General features: G+C 53.7%; 1 protein-coding gene across 1 annotated transcript in view; it reads left to right on the top strand.

Moving 5' to 3' along the window:
- The first annotated feature begins 901 nt into the window (after positions 1-901).
- GPT2 (glutamic--pyruvic transaminase 2) overlaps positions 902-18,333 on the top strand; it is a 34,736-nt gene continuing 17,304 nt past the window's right edge. Inside the window, exons 1-6 of the mRNA XM_082863428.1 lie at positions 902-996; positions 1,231-1,494; positions 8,877-8,966; positions 11,020-11,128; positions 15,426-15,559; positions 17,693-17,936. Coding sequence (XP_082719554.1) covers positions 1,252-1,494; positions 8,877-8,966; positions 11,020-11,128; positions 15,426-15,559; positions 17,693-17,936 — 820 coding nt within the window. The 5' untranslated portion in view covers positions 902-996; positions 1,231-1,251. The remainder of the gene's footprint in view (positions 997-1,230; positions 1,495-8,876; positions 8,967-11,019; positions 11,129-15,425; positions 15,560-17,692; positions 17,937-18,333) is intronic.

The following is an 18,333-nucleotide window of genomic DNA, read 5'->3' as shown; positions in this document are numbered from 1 at the left end:
CTGCCCTGCACTCACTCTGGGTAAGCCAGGATGCCTTTTCCTGCAGGTACCTCAGCCAAATAGTTACCATGCGCTGAGCATTCATCAGCAAACGTTTACTGGGTGCTTACTATGTACTGCGAACACTCAGAGGTGTTGTGAATATGATGAACAAGAAAAACGCTGCCCCTGCCCTCTAGAGCTTTCATGGTTAATGGGGGTAGAAAGGAAATTAACACAGGTAACGGAGGTGTGGTAGCGTTTCAAATGGAGCTGTCAGGAAGCCTGACCACCTGGTATATACCAGCTGCTTAGTCCTTTAATTTTCACGACATTCCTCAGAGGCTGTGACCTGATCTCCGTTTTGACGACAAGGAAACCGACGCTGAGACGGGTAAGAGTGGCAGTCAAGTCCAAAACTCCTAAGCCCCACTTCTTACCAGCCCCCTTCTTACCAGCCCCCTTCTTACCAGCCCCCGTAGAGCGGCCACTGCCACCGTCGGGCCCTGGATGATGAAACCCGGGGCGAGGACTGCACCATCTCTCAGCCTGTGTCCTTGCAGGTGTTGGGGGAAGGGATGTAGGGGGGAATGCAGGATGCGCTTCCAGGGAGAAGCTGCAAATAGCTCTAAATTCGCAGAAGTTTGAGAAGGGCAGACCCCGCCAGGACCCGTCCCGGCACCGCATCCCCTCTGCCAGACAAAAGAGCCTGCCCAGCCTACAGCAGAGCCAGACCACCGCTCCCGCCTCTTGCCCGGCCCCCGATCAGGCCAGCGCGGGGCACTATGGGACTTGTAGTTCTACCAGCTCTACACACCTGCTACGAAAACAGACCAGGGAACTACAAGGCCCAGGAGCCAGCTGGCAGGCCCGGGCGGACTCGCCGGCGGTGGGTGTGCGAGCGCAAGAGCCGTGTAGTGCGGGAGCTGGGATGCGGCTGCGGGCGCCAGAGCCGAGGAGCAGCTCCAGGCGCGCGGTCTAGCCGGACTAGAAGAGGGGGTGGCCAGGTGGCGACAGGCACGTTGCATGCATGCATTGGGAGCAGACTTTGCAAAACCCCTGTCGTGCGGTGCTTTGGCTCTGCAGCGGCGAGGTGCAGGGTCCGAGTCGACGGGGGATGGGCACCCGTCCCAGAAGCCAGGCTGGCACCGCTAGCTGAAAGAGCCCTTGGCTGGGCTTGGGGACGGGTGTCGGCGTGCCCGCCTTGGGCTGTGCGTGACGTGTGTGTTCTCTTCTCCTTTTTGTCCCAAGGTTTCTCTGGGCGGGCGCGCGATGCAGCGGGCGGCGGCGCTGGTCCGGCGGGGCTGCTACCCCCGGACCCTCGGCCCCTGGGGCCGTGGTCAGAGCAGCGCGGCCGCCGAGGCCTCGGCGGTGCTCAAGGTGCGGCCCGAGCGGAGCCGGCGCGACCGCATCCTTACGCTCGAGTCCATGAACCCGCAGGTGAAGGCGGTGGAGTACGCGGTGCGGGGACCCATCGTGCTCAAGGCCGGCGAGATCGAGCTCGAGCTGCAGAGGGTGAGCGCTGGCTCCAGGGTTCGTGGGGCAGGAGGGCCCTGGGAGGCTAGGGGCCACTGGTGGGGGGGGGGGGGAAGAGTAACAGCTGTCCCCTGCTGGGGTTCGCCCGCTGGACTTCCTCCCACCCGCGTGGCCAGCTCTTTCATTCGACCCACCTTGGCTAAAACGATAGAATGCCCTCCCCCCATCCCTTTACCCGCCAGTGCCTGGCACCTGGCACAAAGAAAGGCCCTCAGATATGGTTCACTTGTTGAATTGAATTCATCAGTTATAATTGAGCTGCCCTTAGTGCCAGGCACTGCCTGCTATGTGGCCGTCCTACCCGCGTGGAACCAAGATCCATGGGGGGTTGGGGGTGGGGGTGAGGACGACAACAGGCAGCAAAGAAAGAAACCAGAATTTCAGAGATCACATTAGGTACCAGGGGAGGGAGGAAGGCTCTGAGGAGACTTAGGTTTGCTCACGAAGATTTTCTTTCTCTGTCTGAGACCTTTTGGGTCATTTTGCCAGTAATGATTCCCTGACAAAAGTGGAGTTGTTGCAGAGTGTCCTGCACAATTCCTTCCCTTAGGCCCCCTTTGGAACCCTGACTGACAGCCATATCTTGTTCTCCCAGTGGGTAGCAGAGGCTTGGGCCTTTTGGGCCTTGGTAGGGTGGCCCTGGGACGTTCTTCCTCCTGGTGGCCGGCTGGCTGGGACCTTAACTTGAGTTCATAGCTGTGTGTAAAGTGACCACACACCCAGTAGTGATTTCTGCCTCCCTGCAACCAGGGCGGCTGGGGTGGGTGTAAGAGATGCCCCTGTAGGATACCAGAGTTCTAACCCAGGTGGAATTCAGGAGGCGGAGTCAAGAGGGTAATGTAAAAAAAAGTAAACACTCCTAAGATTTGTAAGAACTGATGACAGCGGTCACCAAGCTGCTTGCCTAAGATAGTTCTAACCCAGAAGGGGGGAGGGTTCCTTGATCTCGCTCTCACAGGCACCAGAACTGGATGTCTTGGGGGTGAGTTGGCCACTTAATGTTCTTTGAATGCATGGGAGGAAGCCGTGGTGGGACCGTTACATTAACGTGGGGACTTTGGGGGGTTGATGAGCTCATGGCTCGCTGACACCTTGTTGGGACACTCAGTTCTGCTGACTCAAAACAGTGAGTTGGACAAGTCAGAGTCCAGTGTCTCCCTCTGACTCCTTGCAGGGCTAAGTTTAAAGCTTGGCCCACAGAAGGCTGGCTCGGTTTCTGTGCCTCCCTGTCCCGAAGGTGGGCCACAGGCAGAGAAAACGGGCTTTTGCTGCTCTGCTCCTTGCTGATACCTGGCAGACTCTAGCTGGCCCTCCTTAAGACAACAGTCTCCCTGATAAGGCTGAGATTAAATTGTTTCCGGTTTATCACTTTACAACTGATTTTTCTGGTTCCAGAACTTGTAGGGGTTCCACGGATTATCTCTGCCTGTTGTTAAATAGCAGCTTGCGTGTGGGCTCCATGAAGTACAAGGATGATTAAGGCAGAAGGGGACACTGTCTTTGCCTTCAGGGATCTGATTGCCATATTGTCCTCTGGACCTGAGCTTCTCTTCCCCCAATTCTTTAAGGATTGGTGGGATTTTTTTAGCAGGCACAGAAAATGTGAGAGCATTCCAGGTGGAAGGAGGGCTGTGAGCAAAGACAGAAGGTTGGGAAGTTCTGGGCATTTGGGGAAGGGAATTGGTGCTATTTGGAGAGCCCTGTCTGGCAGAGAGATATGGTAGATGAATAAGATGGAAAAGGGGGACTGGAGTCTTGTGTGCTGGGCTCAGGACTTTATGGTGCAAAGTTTAGTGTGCAATGGGGAACCAGGATGGTGTTCCAACAGGGTATGGCTCCATCATTGAGGTGGAGAAATTTCTTGGTCATTTGGGCTGGAAACACCCTGTGATTTCTAGGACAGATGGTCCCACTGCCATGTTCTACCCCTGAGTAAGTTGAGACATTCTTTCTGTCCACCTACATTCTCCGGTGCTTTCGTTCAAATTCATCCCTTCTTATTCGCTTCTCACTTGGTCGAATCTCAGTTGCCTGATTCTTGGTGCTGGAGATAATAGCCCCAGCCAAGCCAGCATAGCCTTGCTTAAACCTTTCATTCTCTAGAGACAGCCTCTCCATTTTGCTAGCTTAAACAGTGCCCCTTCTGAGAGGGCCATATTTTCCCAGTCTTTTTTTTTTTTTTGGCTTGGCTTGGCTTACGTTGGCTTTGCACAGCTTCGTTTTTTTTCTACCTCCATTTTGAACTCTAATGATCAAAACTGGACTGATGTTATTTTAAAGGGTTCGATTTGGTTAGAGATGGGATTTGTAGAGAGTTGAGTGACTTGGGGTAAATCTTCAATCCTTTCTGGGCTTTGGTTTCCCTAGTCTATAAAAGGAAGGTCGGGTGGGCCCAGGGTTTTTCCCCAGGTCCTGACTTTTGTGCCTTTTTGTCCATCTGAAGACCTTTAAGCTGCCTTATGGAATCATTTCACCAGGTGCTCTGTAAATAGTACCGGCTGATTGGCTGGACACGTGGCTCTGGTTTTTTTTTTTTAACATCTTTATTGAAGTATAATTGCTTTACAATGGTGTGTTAGTTTCTGCTGTATAACAGAGTGAACCAACTATACGCATACGTATATCCCCATATCCCCTCCCTCTTGCGTCTCCCTCCCACCCTCCCTATCCCACCCCTCTAGGTGGTCACAAAGCACCGAGCTGATCTCCCTGTGCTATGCGGCTGCTTCCCACTAGCTATTTTACATTTAGTAGTGTATATATGTCAATGTGGCTCTGGTTTTTGACTGTGGGGTGGCTTGCCAGGCAAGTCTCGTCTATCTTGCTTGGTGGTAGGAGTGGAGGAGAATGTTCAGGAGAGCCTGAAGGAGGAGGGGCACTTGACTAAGTGGGTGTGTGAAAGGGACCATTCTCCTCCAGCCTGGGCTGTGTGCTCTCAGGGAGGCCCTGTTTCTCCCTGACAGCAGCTCTAAGTGGGAGAACCTATCAGCTTTTCAGATCCTGGTGTTCATTGGGAGCAGCATTTAAAAATAAGCTGCCATTAGTAGGAGTTTTGAAAAGATCTGTCTGTTCCTCCTCAACCTACTTCTTTTTCCCTTGTTTTATTGGGGGAAGGGAGGAGGTTGGCATAAGTGGAGACAGGAAGGCTTCTGTTTGTAAAAGTACACAGACTCAGGGCAAAACATTTACGAAGGGAAAAACTGAATACTGTTAACATCAGTGTGTGCTGCATCTAAACACAGTAAAAGTGGAGAATGCTGTAGCACCTCCTTATCGTTAGCTAAGAACTAAGTCTGGAAACTCTGGATGTGCCAAGCACAAGAGGTGAAATCTCATTGGTCATTTTCTTTAGCGCTTAGATGCTATCTTAAAATAAAGAAATTTGTAGTGTAGGCTTCCATTTGGAACCCTCCACCCACCCACCCTGCCCCAGTCACCAAGGACCTGCATCCTGGGCTTTGCCTTTATGTGCTGTGGGCCTCAGACAAGTTACTCAGAGCACCTTGGCCTCAGTTATTCCTCTGCAAAATGAGCCCAATTTATTTCTCCTAAAGACTAGTTGGAGATGTTTAGTGATGATGCTTTGAACAGCTAGAAACCAGTCAGAACTCTTTTTTTTTTTTTTTTTTTTGGTCCGCACTAAATGGCTTGTGGGATCTTATTAGTTCCCCGACCAGGGATTGAACTTATGCCCTCAGCAGTGAAAGTGTGGAGCCCTAACCACTGGACCGCCAGGGAATTCCCCAGTCAGAACTCTTAAGAGTCTTCATTTTCAAGATAATGAGAGTTGCTTGGGGAGAGTGCCAGGGGTCACTCTTTCCTTGCCTTCCCCTTGAGTCTCTGGGTCTAGGAATGTGGGGTTTGCTCTCCTGCCTGGGCCTTAACCTTGCTATCTTGAATTATCCTGTTTGGAGCTCATTCAGCTTTCATCCCTGCAAACCTCAGCTTCTACGGTTGACCCTCCCACAGGCCCCTAGACTTCAGGAACCTACGTCCAGCCTTCCCTGCTTCCGTGGTTAGGAAACTCAGCCCTTGGAGCTCCCACCTCATCTCTTTTTTTTTTTTTTTGCGGTACGCGGGCCTCTCACTGTTGTGGCCTCTCCTGCTGCAGAGTACAGGCTCCGGACGCACAGGCTCAGCGGCCATGGCTCATGGGCCCAGCCGCTCTGCGGCATGTGGGATCCTCCCGGACCGGGGCACGAACCCGTGTCCCCTGCATCGGCAGGCAGACTCTCAACCACTGCGCCACCAGGGAAGCCCCCACCTCATCTCTTAATCACAGGCCTGTATAGGTTTGGCTCGGTTTCTTCCAGCTTTGCCTGTCATAATGGTCGGGGCCAGACCCTGTGCTGAGCCTCGGTTTCCTCAGCTGTGCAGCGCACCTGTTTTCAGGGACCCTGGGGACTAGCTGGGTTTGTCTCTGGGGCTTCCGTCTGGAGCTCTCTGTTGGACTTCCTGCCTGCCCAGTCTTGCTCATGGCCCTGGGGTCTTTTCACGTGGCCTTCCTGGCCTGGAGCCAGCTGTGCCCTCTCTCCCTTCTCTGAGTCCACTTCTTCATCAGCCTGGGCTCTGAAGGTGTAGTCTCTCCTGTCTTGCCCACTTCTGTCACAGGGCGTGATTCATAAATGTTTGTTGAAGGAGAGGGAGGCTCTTTGGGGACTCACCGTCCTACCAAACCTTCCCGCTCGCATGTCACATGAAATGACAGGAGCCACCCCTATCTTGAGGAAACTGCCTTGTGCCTGTTAGAATTGTCCATTGTCCTAATGCTGGGCCTCTGAGCTGGGAAGGACAATGCTAACTCCTTTTTCCTTCTCCCTGCTAACACCCTCTGAAATATGCCATCCCCAGAGCCTGGGGGCCTTCTCCTTGAGCCCTCCTTGAACTGAACTGTGGGAAGAGAGCCCCCCTGTGTTGGCTCTCATCTCGGTGCCCCACAGGGAGGCAGCTCTGGGCAGGATGTGTGCAGATGAGTTAAACAGGTGGGCTCTAGGATGCTGGGAATTGGAACTAGAAAGCTATGTGCTGACCTGGCAGGCTCCCGGAGGGTGGGGCTGAGGTGAGGTTGCCATTGGGTGTGCGTGCAGGCCTGGATGAGTCACTGTGGGCAGGAGCCTGCCCCTGACTCCTTGGTATTTCCCAACCCATGTAGATCTCAAGTGCCTAGATACAGGAGTCTCCTTTGTATGGTGGCCCTTGGCTGGGCAGGCTGGTCCCCTGCCCATTCAGAGGAGCCAGTTTCCCACCCTGCAGCTCGTCCATCATAGCGAAGTGTCTGGAGACCATAGATACCCAGACCCGAGAAAGGAGATGCTCTATGCTCCTAGGCTGCTTGTTGGCAGGCCCCAGATTGGTTGAGCAGTGCAGGGTGAGGGCACAGGAAGGGAACATCCAGGGATCTGTTCCAGGCATTATTCTCTCCCTGCATTGGGCTGGCTGAGGGCCCGCAGCTGTGTGTTGTAGTTCCTGGCCCTTGACTGTGACACATTTACTCCCTACCGAAGAATGGGCTGTGCCCACACCATGGAAATCACCTGAGTTCAGCTAGCCAGCCCTGGGGGACCGTGGCAATTGAGTCAGGCTGACAGAGCGTCCCATGCCAGGAGCCCAGGCCAGTGCCAAGGAGTGGGTCAGGTCTGCCCCTTTGCACACAGTGGCCTGGATTGCTCCACCTGTGGGACGAGCCCTGAGGCCACATGCCCCGAAGCCTGTCTCCAGGGTGCCTGCCCTCACCCCAGCCCAGCCCTGGGCAGTGGGTGGTGCTGTCCCCCTGCCTTGGCCCCCTGAGATGTCTTTCCATATTGGCCAGCCCTGAAGAACTTGGTAAAAGGAGCAGGAGGGAATTAAAAGGCCTTTCTCCCCGCTACCCGCCACCAAACGTAGCTTTTGGAGACTTATCAGGCCCTGTTTATGACGGTCCAGTGCTGTTTCTGGGGTGCCCTCCTCAGCGCCCCATGCCTCCTGGCTCCCGAAGCAGCTGGAGAATTTCTGTATGGGAGGGGCTGAGGAGTCGCAGATGAGGGTCAGGAAGACTTGTTCGGCAGGCAGCTGCTTTCATCCCTTAAGCCCACTGGTCTTTACTTAAGGGGTATATTACTGAGTTAAAAAAGGGAGAGTTTTCTAAAGTTGCTTTTATGCACACATTGTGTGAAATGGAGAAGGCAAGTGTCAGAACCATAGAATTGTACCTTTAAAATTTGTATTTAGGGTGCCTTTGGGGAAAGGGCAGCTGGAGATATGGAAAGGTGGCCAGGCATTCCACCCAGACCCCCCCTTGGTACTGCCACCCCTTGCCCCACCGCCTTCTTCCTCCACCATGACCCTTGTGACCTTGTTCCTGGTCCAGCTTTGTAAGATGATGATGTTTGTACTCTGCCAAGTGCTTTCATACTGTTTGTCTCAGATAATCTTTTCAGCTGCCCTGGGAGGTCCTTGAACCTGCTGTTGATTCTAACTCTTACAGTGGCTAATTCTGGATTTATCAGTGAGCTGCGTGGAGTTCCCACATTTCCAGATCCCCACAGTTCTCCATCCAAAATGCATTTTCTCCTTAGCAGCAGCCGGGGTGTCCTGCAGTCACCTCCCCAGTGACATTGTTGCCAGGGTTTCCGAGTTCCTCCTCTTTCTGCCATCTCTGTTCTGTGCTAAACACATTGCTCAGGCAGTGGCCTCAGTTTTGCTCTTGAGCCAGTCTTTTCATCCCTGATGCTTTTTTTTTTTTTCAATATGAAAATCAGCCCACATTCTTCATCCTGCAAAGACAGGGTTGCAAGAGAATGACCCCCAAGAGGTCCCTGCTGATCAGTGTCTTCTGGAGGGGAGGGTGGCTGCAGTGCCCCAGTCATTCACGTAGGGGTGGAGGTGGAGCTGCGCGTGGGGGGAGGGAGCCGGCAGTTGTGGGATCCTCTCCCTGATGTTTTCTGCTGCAGACCCCTCCCTCCCTCCCACCACATTTGCCCCAGGGTCAGTGTGGACCTGCAGCTGCCTCAGGGTGCTCTGGCAGCCCAGGAAGCTCTTCTGGCCTTTTCAGAAAATGGGTAACCTTTTGAAGCTTTAATTTCCTAATCTGTAAAATGGGTTGTATATGCGTTGGCCGAAAAGTTCATTCGGATTTTTCCATAACATCTTATGAAAAACCGAAAAACCGAAACCAATTTTTGGGCCAACCCAATACTGGCCCTTCCTCATAGGGGTGGTTGTGAAGGTCAAATGGGACCAAACATGTCAAGGGCACTGGGCCTGACACCTGGCAAGGCTCAGAATAGGGCTGCTTATTAATATCCTGTTGAGCATTGCTTGGCCTCTGGAATCCAGGGTCTGAGAGTCACTAAGTAACCACCTGTTGCTTTCTCTCTACTCAGGGTATCAAAAAACCATTCACTGAGGTCATCCGTGCCAACATCGGGGATGCCCAAGCCATGGGCCAGCAGCCAATCACCTTCCTCCGACAGGTGAGCTGGCCCTCAGGAACAGAGGCCACTGGGACAGCAGGGAACCAGCCAGCCAGGCCCATTACATTACCTCTGCCTCCTTGCCTGTCCAGCTCCCTCAGGACACAGCAGACACCAGGATCCCACAGGGAGGTGCCATTGAAGTAGCAGCCCCTCCAGTGCCTAATGTCCCCACTGGTTCTCTCCCTGTCTCCTCCCCTTCCAAAGCTGTCTAAAATTCCTAAACCCATTTTGAGGATGCTCTAGTATACAAGGCTCCCAGATGCATGGTCCTGGATGCTGAGTTTGGAGCTGGGTTGGTGAGGGCATCAGAGAGTAGATGGGAGAGGTAGAGGCCCAGTGGGCTGGGAGATGGTGCGTGGGGGTCCAGGTATGGCTTCCCAAGTGAGAATCCCCAGGTTTGAGTGTTGGCTTTGCTGCTTACCAGCTGGGTGGCTTTGGGCAAGTGGAGATCACCAGACACTGCCTCGGAGGACTGCTGGGGGACTCCATGAGATGGAGAGTGTGAAGGCCCTCAAGAGGCACATTGCAGTGTTTCAGTTTGAGTGCCGATTGCAAGGATGCTGCATGGGCCAAAACTGTGGGATTGGTGGGCTAGAGGGGAAAAGATAAGGTGGGAGAGTACTCCAGGGCCTGCTAGACAGAGGTTGGAGACCAGCTACAGTGAAAGCTTTTCCCTGGAGAAGGAATGGGGCAAAATTTGGTCCTTGTGTGGTTAAGGTTGGCAGGCTGGGGCAGGCAGCAAAGCTGAGTGCTGAATGCCCTGGTCTTTTCCTGCCCGTATTTCCTGCTGCAGGGACTGGCACACAGGAGGGGCGATCCTACCCTGCTCCCTGGGTGGAGGGTTGTTGGGGGCCCCGGGGCCTCAGCCTGCAGCCCCTCAGGGAATTCACACAGGGTATGGGGGAGAAGAACCAAGGCTGGCAACGACCTCAGGAACATCCACTGCATGGACTCCCATGGCCACTGTTGCAGACCTCAGGAGCGTGCCAGCTGCCCATGAATGTCAGAGGCCCCAAGCTGGGCCTGTGGGGAGGAAGTGGATCAGACCAGACAGAGAGGCTCTGCCAGGGAAGTGGAGCAAGAGGAGGTCAGAGCATCCTGGTTGTCCTGGAAGCACACAGCTTAGGAGAGGAGAGGCCCAAGGTGGCTTCCCTCTACAGAGGTTCCCCACACGTGCCTGGGGCGCCTCCTGTTGCCTCAGCCTTTTCTGGCTGGCTGGCACACTCCCGGATCCAGCCCTGCCGCCGGCTGTGGCAGGCCCGGCCTCTCCCACTTGGTGCTGGCCTCCTCCAGCCTTCACAAGCACCCCAGGGAGGAGGGCAGGCTGGGTCACTGCCTATTGCACAAATCTTTTTGAAGAAAAGCCGGGCTCCAAGAAGCCTGCGCCCACCCAAAGTCCCCCAGCCGTGAGCCACAGCCTGCCTCAGTGCTCCTGGCATCGCTCTTAAGCTTCCAGCTTAGACTTGCCTGGTGAGCGGGGGTTTGCCAGCACTTTTGCAAACATTTCCTTGCTTAATCCTCTTAATTTGTGAGGTTAGGGTGATTTTCTGTGTTACAGAGGTGAAAAAGCTGAATCGGTTTTCAGTTCTGGCCAGGAAAAGGGGTGATGGGGGGTGCTCAGGCTGTAGGCAGAGGTCTGTGCAATCCTGTCATCTGGGGTGCACCTGCCTCCTCAGCCCCAGCCCCCTGCTCTGGAACCCCTGGTTCTTATGGCCTTGGGTATGTGAGCTGCTGTCCTTTATGGAGGAGGTGGGGCAGAGTAAGCAGCCTCCTTCTGTCCCCTGGCTCCTCGAAGGGTGGTGGCCCACCCTCCGCCCAGGCCCAGGTCATCATGGACCTTGCCTCTCACCATCTCCCTTCCGCTGCAGAGCGTCCACTGTCCTCCTCCCCGCCTGTCCCCAGGCCCCCACAGGCTGGGGCCCTTGTGGAGAGGCCTGTGAGGGCACTGTCCCTCAGAGTTGTCATCTCACACCGTCGCCTGCCCAGAGTCCTTTGTGCCCCTCCGGGGTGGGCGGTGCTGGGAGCCCAGCCCATGCCTCTGTTCCTCCAGGTGATGGCACTCTGTACCTACCCGAACCTGTTGGACAGCCCCAGCTTCCCAGAAGATGCTAAGAAACGAGCCCGGCGGATCCTACAGGCTTGTGGCGGGAACAGCTTGGGTGAGGCCCCGACTTGCCAGGTCCCAGCGGGCGTGAAAAGAACGTGTGTTCTCACCGTGGGCCTGGGCCTCGGCCCAGAATGAAGGGTTACACGTTGAGTGAGTGTGTGAATGTGTGTGGTGGCTGACGTGCAGAGTAAATGACAATGTTCTTCTTGTCCGTGCTCTGTCAGCCTCTTGTTTGCTGAGCTTATGGGGTCGATGCCATCTTTTGGTGGATTGGGGCACTTCAGGCGCAAGAGCCTGCATTTGGCTGGATTTGGGGTTTACACTGGGAGCTGGCTTTGATGCTGAGCCCCCCCTCAGAGCAGAAGGTTGAGCCAGAGGCAGCCTCCGAAGCCGGAGGCCAGAGGGAGGCACATGCCCCGCTGGCCTGGCTTCTCACTTCCCTGTGGCCACGCTGTGAGGTGCCTGTGGCCCCCTTTTGGTGGTTTCCTTGCTCTGAAGGTGCCGCCCACCCGCCCCCAACTTGTGTGTTATGTTCCCGTCACCGGACTGTGCTCCTTTGTGCTGGGAGCCCAGGCCCAGCCTCGGCCCCCAGCACCAGAGGGCTCCGTGGAGGAAGGCCCTGTAGATGTGAAAATGATCTTCTCTCCCTTCCCTGCTGAGATGGATTTCCAGCCTCTGGGCCTCTGGCTCTTTGTTCTCATCTCATGTTCTTTTTCCTGTTTATTTTTGCTTCATTCCTTTGCCCAGTGCCTACATAGGGAATCCAGCTTCCTTTGTCCTGAGGAAAATCGTTGTCCTTAGGGCTTTTTTAGGACTAGTGCCTGAATGTTTCAAAACATGGGATGGGGATTCTTGTGGCTTGTTCAGCAGGGGATCAGCCACAATTGGCATCTCTGTCACCTCCCTGCCTTTCCCCTCCCCCTTTTCTGCTCTGTCCCTTTATGGAGAGCCCTATGCTTACTTTCCTGGCTGTGGTCACCCTACCAGCCCTCTGTCCAAGTTTGTGTCCTTCACAGTGTCCCTCTCAGGAAGGGGCCAGCTTCCCTGCCCGCCAGCCTGCTTGGGGTGTGGGCCAGCACCTTGTGTGGCAAGGACTGAACCACAAGCTGGCAGAGGCCAGCCCAGAGGCCTGGCCTCCAGGCTCCTTTCCTCCTGCACCCTCTGCCCAGCCCAGAGGACAAAGGCGCTTCTCGAAGACCCATGGCAGTGGGCCTGAGACTCCAGGAACTGCAACCCGGAGGTGGAGGGAGGGGGTTTGCTCTTGCATATCTGATGTCAATGTCTGGGGAACGGGGAGGGGATTTTGTTCCATGCACTAAGCCTCATCGACAAGTTTTTTTCTGTGTCAGCCAGGGCTGGGAGAATGGCATTGGGAGGCCATGTCCGTGTGAGTCGGGACTGTTGGCCTTTGGGGTTTTGGGAACCTGCATTGAGTTCTGTCTGGGGAGCTCATGAGGACAGGTGAGGTAGGTGCTCTCTGAGCCTCTTTCCTCATCCTTGAATTAGGAGATACTTTGTACCCACCTCCCGGGCTTGCAGGAAGGTTGGCATTTGTGCCCCTTGTCAGGTGTGGAGAAGCCCCACCCTGGAGGTCACTACCTGTTCCTGCCCATCGTTGGGGGAGGGGCAGTGTCCTGGCCAAGACTGGGACAATGGGGGGGTGGTGCTCTGTCAACTAAGGCTTGAGCAGCCTGAGCACCTGCCCACAAAAATAAAGGAAATGGAAAATGTCAGTATGCCCAGGGCTACCCTGGCCCACGGAGAGATTATAAAATGTGTACACAAGGTCTTAGGGCTCACCTGGACGTGTTTTTATCATGCCCTTTAAAATTATTTCTTACTGGGGCTCCATTTATTTTTTGTTTGATGAGTAATCCAGTTCTCAGGCTGTGTCCCGGATCTTAAGTAGGATTGAGGTGAAACCTAGACACACCTGGGGGAGGTGGGAGCCGGGAGATAACGCCCTCGTCAGGCTCCTCTCTGGGCCCACGCCGTGTACCAGGCGCTGCTCTAGGCCCTGAGGGACACTGGTGAACAAGGCAGGTGGAGTTTCTGTGCTTGTGAAGCTCACTGTCAGATTTGGGAAAAACAAACATTAAAAAGAATTAACACAGAAACATAATCCCCAGTTTTCATGAGTTCTTAGAGAAAGAGCAGAGAGCTGTGGGGTTATAACAAGGGATTCTAATGTAGAGGGAGGGTTTAAGGAGAAACTGGCATTCAAATTCATGTGGAAGATGACTAAGATTCTGTTAATGCACACCAGACAGAGGAAATGGTGTGTGCAAAGGCCTTGAGGTTTAAGGCTGAGTGTGATCGAGTTAAAGGGCCTGGGTGCGATGGCGCTGGGGGTTTGGCAGATGGTGCCAGTTTGTGGGCAGTGGGAGGCAGGTTGCCATGGGTCCCAGGGCAGAGTCCTACACAGGGGTAGGTGCTCTACAGCGATGAACAGAAGAAATAGGTGATGGTCCCTGCCTTCAAGTCAACATGGGGAGGCAGGGGTTCATCTGTATAAAATAAGATAACTGGAGAAATCACAGACTGGGAGAAAGGCTGGGGTGGGGCCCTATCTCAGGCTTCCTAGAGAGAGACTAGGTCTGAGCTGTGAAGGATCAGTGTGGTTCAGAGCATAACAGAAGGTGGAAGTCTGTGGCTGGCAGGAGCAGGGAGCTTGCCCGTGGGGGAAGGTCTGGGAATTCAGGGAAGCAGGTGAACTAAAGGCAGGAAGAAGAGGAGGCTTAGCTGGTGTGGAAATGGCCAGGCCTCATGGAGTGGAGGGGAGGGCACTGAAAGAAGGCAGAGGGAAATAGGGAGCACAGGAAACTTTCTGAGCATGGGAGCTCAAGAAATATCAAATAAGACATCCAGTAGAAGAAGGATTCTCTAACACTGGCTTCTGTACCTCCCCACTTTTTTATTTGCAAAATATTTCAGATGCATTCGATACCCCAAATAATGTGACAAGGCTCTGTACTCACCACCCAGGTTTGATACGTGTTAATGTTTGCCACTTGATCCTTAGAGAAGTGGTCCAGCCTCCTTCCCCCCTCCCCCGCCCCCACTTACAACTGGTCAGAGGGGAAAGGCCAGCCCAGTGCTGCACAGACCCTGAAACCCAGCACCTCCTGGGTGCTGGGCCTTGGATGCTGTGCACTGAGACCCAGAGAAGAGCTGGCCACTTTCCAGAGCTCCATCCTGCCTCCTGGTGGTGCTGTTGCAGTAGTCTTAGAAGGAATGAGCTGGTTCTCTTTAAATGTGTATAGAATTCAAATGGTATAAAAGGATATAGAGTGAAAGATCTGCCTCCCATCTCTGACCCCAAGCCTCCTGGTTCACTTCCCCAGAGAATTCACCTCACCAGTTTGAGTCTCCTTCAGAGAGATTTTGTGCATGTACAGGTACCTATTTTCAGTTGCTTTTTAAAAACATAAGTAGTGGCTTGACATTTTGAAAAAGTTTTTATGCAAACAGTAAAAAGCACAAATATTAATGTACAGCACCTATGTGTGCACACCTGTGTAACCCCTGCCCAGATCACGACATTGACCATTCCCAGCATCACAAAAGGCTCCTCTGTGCCCCTTTGCAGTGAATACCCCCAAGCACAAAGTGGTCACCACTGTTTTTGAACTTCATGTAAATGGTGATTTGGATTTTGATCCAAATTGGCAGCCTGAGCATGCTGTTGGCATGGGGTGGGGGTAGGTGGGTCATGCCTCACAGCCCCAGGGGATCTGTGGTTAGTGCTGGTGAGGGTTCTGGATTCCTGGGCTGGCAGACGGTGCCATTTTGGGGTGGCCATTCTCTCAAGTTTTGTGGAACCATGTGTAGGCAACAGTGATGGAAGCATAGCAGTCCCAGCTGTAATGGTACATACTGTCCTAGAACGTGTAAACCCCAGTAGGGTGGGTAAAGCAGGTACGGGCACCATTTAACTGGTTCGAAGCCAGGGCCTGGAATAATGCTTGATGTGTAAGTAGGTTCTCAGCAAATACTGGGGGGATGAATGGATGAGTGGGTGGGTGGACAGATGAACAGAAGGGCAGGTGGGTGGGTGGGTGGGTGGGCAGGTGAATGGATGTATGGATGAATGGATGGATAGCAGATGGGCAGATGGTTGAGTGAGTGGGCAGATACGTGGGTAGATGGCAGGATGGGTGGATGAAGCCCAGATAGGTAGTTAAGCAGCTTGCCACAGTTCCAGAGCCTAGAGTAGTGAGAATAGGGCCACACTGAGACCTCCCTGACCTCCCCCTCCTTCCCACTCCCAGTTAATTATATGGATATCACAGACGCTATGGAGCCAGACATCCTGCCTCTAGTCACTGTCTTGCTTGCTGTCTTAACAGGATCTTACAGCGCTAGCCAGGGCGTCAACTGCATCCGTGAAGATGTGGCTGCCTATGTCACCAGGAGAGATGGTGGTGTACCTGCAGACCCGGACAACATTTACCTGACCACTGGAGCTAGTGACGGCATTTCCGTACGTGTGAGGGTAGCTTGTTGTTGTCCACTGTTCACCCACGTGAAGAACAGCCTTGCGTGTTAGGGCCGAGTGTGTGAGCCTGTTAGCAGGGGGACAGCCTGGGAGGAGAGGTTGGCCTCCCTCTGGTCGCTGCTGTTTGCCCCACCCTGGTAGCCTGCTCTCCTTACCTTGTTCAGTCTTCATGAACCTGGGTACCCCTGCAGCCTCAGTTTCCCTCCAGAGTGGCACCAGCAGGTCCAGCTGGGAGGAGTCAGGGGTCACTCAAGGGTGCCCGTCTTCCTGGCGACATCGGCCTTTCTCTCACTCAGCACATACGGTGTATCTGCTCTGCGAGGCACTGTGCCAGGTGCTGGGGAGACAAACACATTTGGCCTCTGCTTACACATCAGTGCTGGATAAGACTGGCATTAATAGCACATAAATACATGTCAAATCTTAAGCTTTCAGTTTCTCTTCTGGAAGAGGACAAAGTGTTACAGGAGGGAGCAGCAGGGACTCTGACCTGGGGGGCTGGGGAGGGCAGGAAGGTTTCTCCAAGGAAGGCTGAACAGATAGAGATCTGGAAGCTGCGTACCTGTGAACTCAGGAAGGCAGGGGAGAGACAGGTTCGGAGCAGAAGGTCAGCCTATGTAGAGGCCTTGAGCTGGAAGGAGGCTGTGTGTCTGGAAACAGCATCGGGGGGACGAGCACACATGGTGAGGGCCAGTTACCAGCAGTGGGCTGGGAAGCAGGTGGGGCCTTGTTGTCCTGAGAGCCTGGGAGCCACTGAAGGATTTGAAGTAGGCGGAGGGACATAATTATATTTAGGTTCTTAAGCTTTAAGTGTGGCAGGAGGGGGCATAATAGATGTAAGGGAGTGTTTAGGAGGCAAGAGAAGAGGTGGCTTGGGCTGGGGATCAGCCGTGGAAGAGGTGACGAGGGGCTGGTATCAAGTGTTCCATAGTGGAAGGGGCTGAACCCAGGGCCTGAGGAACCTGCAGCCTCCCTTCCCTTCCAGCACCCTGCCCCCGTGCCCAGTCAGTGCTGAGTGCCATCCACTCACTTTGTTCTCCCTACTCAGGGAGCCTGTCCTGTCTGACCCTTCCTGTAATGGAGTTATCTTTGTCTGTGTCTCTTGACTTCCAAGGCTCCTGTTTTTGTTGTTTGTTAAATGCTTTAGTCCTTTCCTAAAGCCTTTCAAATGCATTAAACTCTTCCTGGAACCCAGGAGGAAACTGAGGCCCAGAGACCTTAGGTGGTCTGCCTGCTCTAAGTCAGCCTCTTGTGGCATTTGAGATTCTAGTGTTGGACTCAGGCTCACAACCATGGCATCTTCCACTGTGTTCTGCCAAGGCCCGTTTCTATTCCCAGAGAAGCCCAGGTATAGGTAGAGGTTCCAGAGGAGGGTTGGAGGAGGGGTCCTCAAGATTTAGTGAAAGAATCAAGTCATTGCAGTTTTTAATCCAGTGGCATTCTTGCAGCAAGGAGCCGAACCTGAGAAAGGAGCTAAGTCTGTGTAAGGTGGGGACTCGCCCAGAAGAGTTTGGGCTTATTAATCCAGTGAATTATTGCCACCTCCACCAGTGCCCCACAGGACTCCCCAGGCCTGGTTTCTCAGGAATCCTATGAACCTAGGGTGCACTCAGCTTTGGAAACAGCCAGGTTGAAGCGCCACCTGGTGGCCATAGCTGGGTATTTTATCCCATTTCAACAATCCCTTGTTCAGGGGTCTGTCCAGCCTTGGGCACTGATAGCTACCGACCAGACAGATTCCTGGGCTCCACCCAAGACATACAGAATGAGTTTCAGGGGTGAGGTCAGAATAATTCTGAGACAGGGCCAGTTTGTGGGCTACTGCTTTAAAAGACCTCTTTAAAAACTACTAACAAGTATTGCGTGTTAAACTACATACCATGCACTGTACTGAGAACTTTAAAACATTTTGCTTAATTCTCATAGCAGACCTCATTTTACAGATGAGGAAAGTGAGGCTCAGGGAAGTTCAGCCACTCCCATGGAGCTGCACTGGAGGCAGGCAGTGGGGTGGCTGGTGAAAGGCAGGGTTGGGGCCTTCCAGCTCGCCTGCTGCTGGTCAGCCCCCGCGGGTGGGAAGTGGCAGTGGCCTTGCAAGATGTGACTTCTCGGTTGCAGACGATCCTGAAGATCCTGGTCTCCGGGGGTGGCAAGTCACGGACGGGCGTGATGATACCCATCCCGCAGTACCCCCTCTACTCGGCGGTCATCTCTGAACTCGATGCCATCCAGGTGAACTATTACCTGGATGAGGACAACTGCTGGGCCCTGAACGTGAATGAGCTCCGGCGGGCCGTGCGGGAGGCCAAAGAGCACTGTGACCCCAAGGTGCTGTGCATCATCAACCCCGGGAACCCCACAGGTCTGTGCTTTACGACCTTGCCAGTTTCTTGGGGAGCAGGGGCAGGGTGGCTGGAGTACTGGGTGTCTGGACACTAAAGATCTAAGAAATGATGAAGTCCTCTTTGCTCCCAGGTTCCCAATCCAACTTCAGATTTGCTAACCTAAAGCCATAAAATTTGCTGCAGACCACCTTAGGAGGTGAGCAAATGCAGGCATTTTCCTGGGCAGGGTTGTATTAAGACCAGTTTTTCTCCTGTTCTTGCATTTGCAAAGAATCTTCTCTTTGAGATCACGCACAAACCATCACCATTAATCATAGGCCTCATTTTACCCTTACTCCTCCTTGTTTTTCTGAACCAGTTTTCAGATTGCTGGTGTGTGCGTTGTTTTTCTTTGACACAGCGTTACTGTGTACT

The sequence above is a fragment of the Leucopleurus acutus genome (genome assembly GCF_964270905.1).
Source record: "Leucopleurus acutus genome assembly, chromosome: 20".
Classification (NCBI taxonomy): domain Eukaryota; kingdom Metazoa; phylum Chordata; class Mammalia; order Artiodactyla; family Delphinidae; genus Leucopleurus; species Leucopleurus acutus.
Note: the sequence above shows the minus strand (reverse complement) of the source record. Positions and strands in the feature narration are given on the sequence as shown.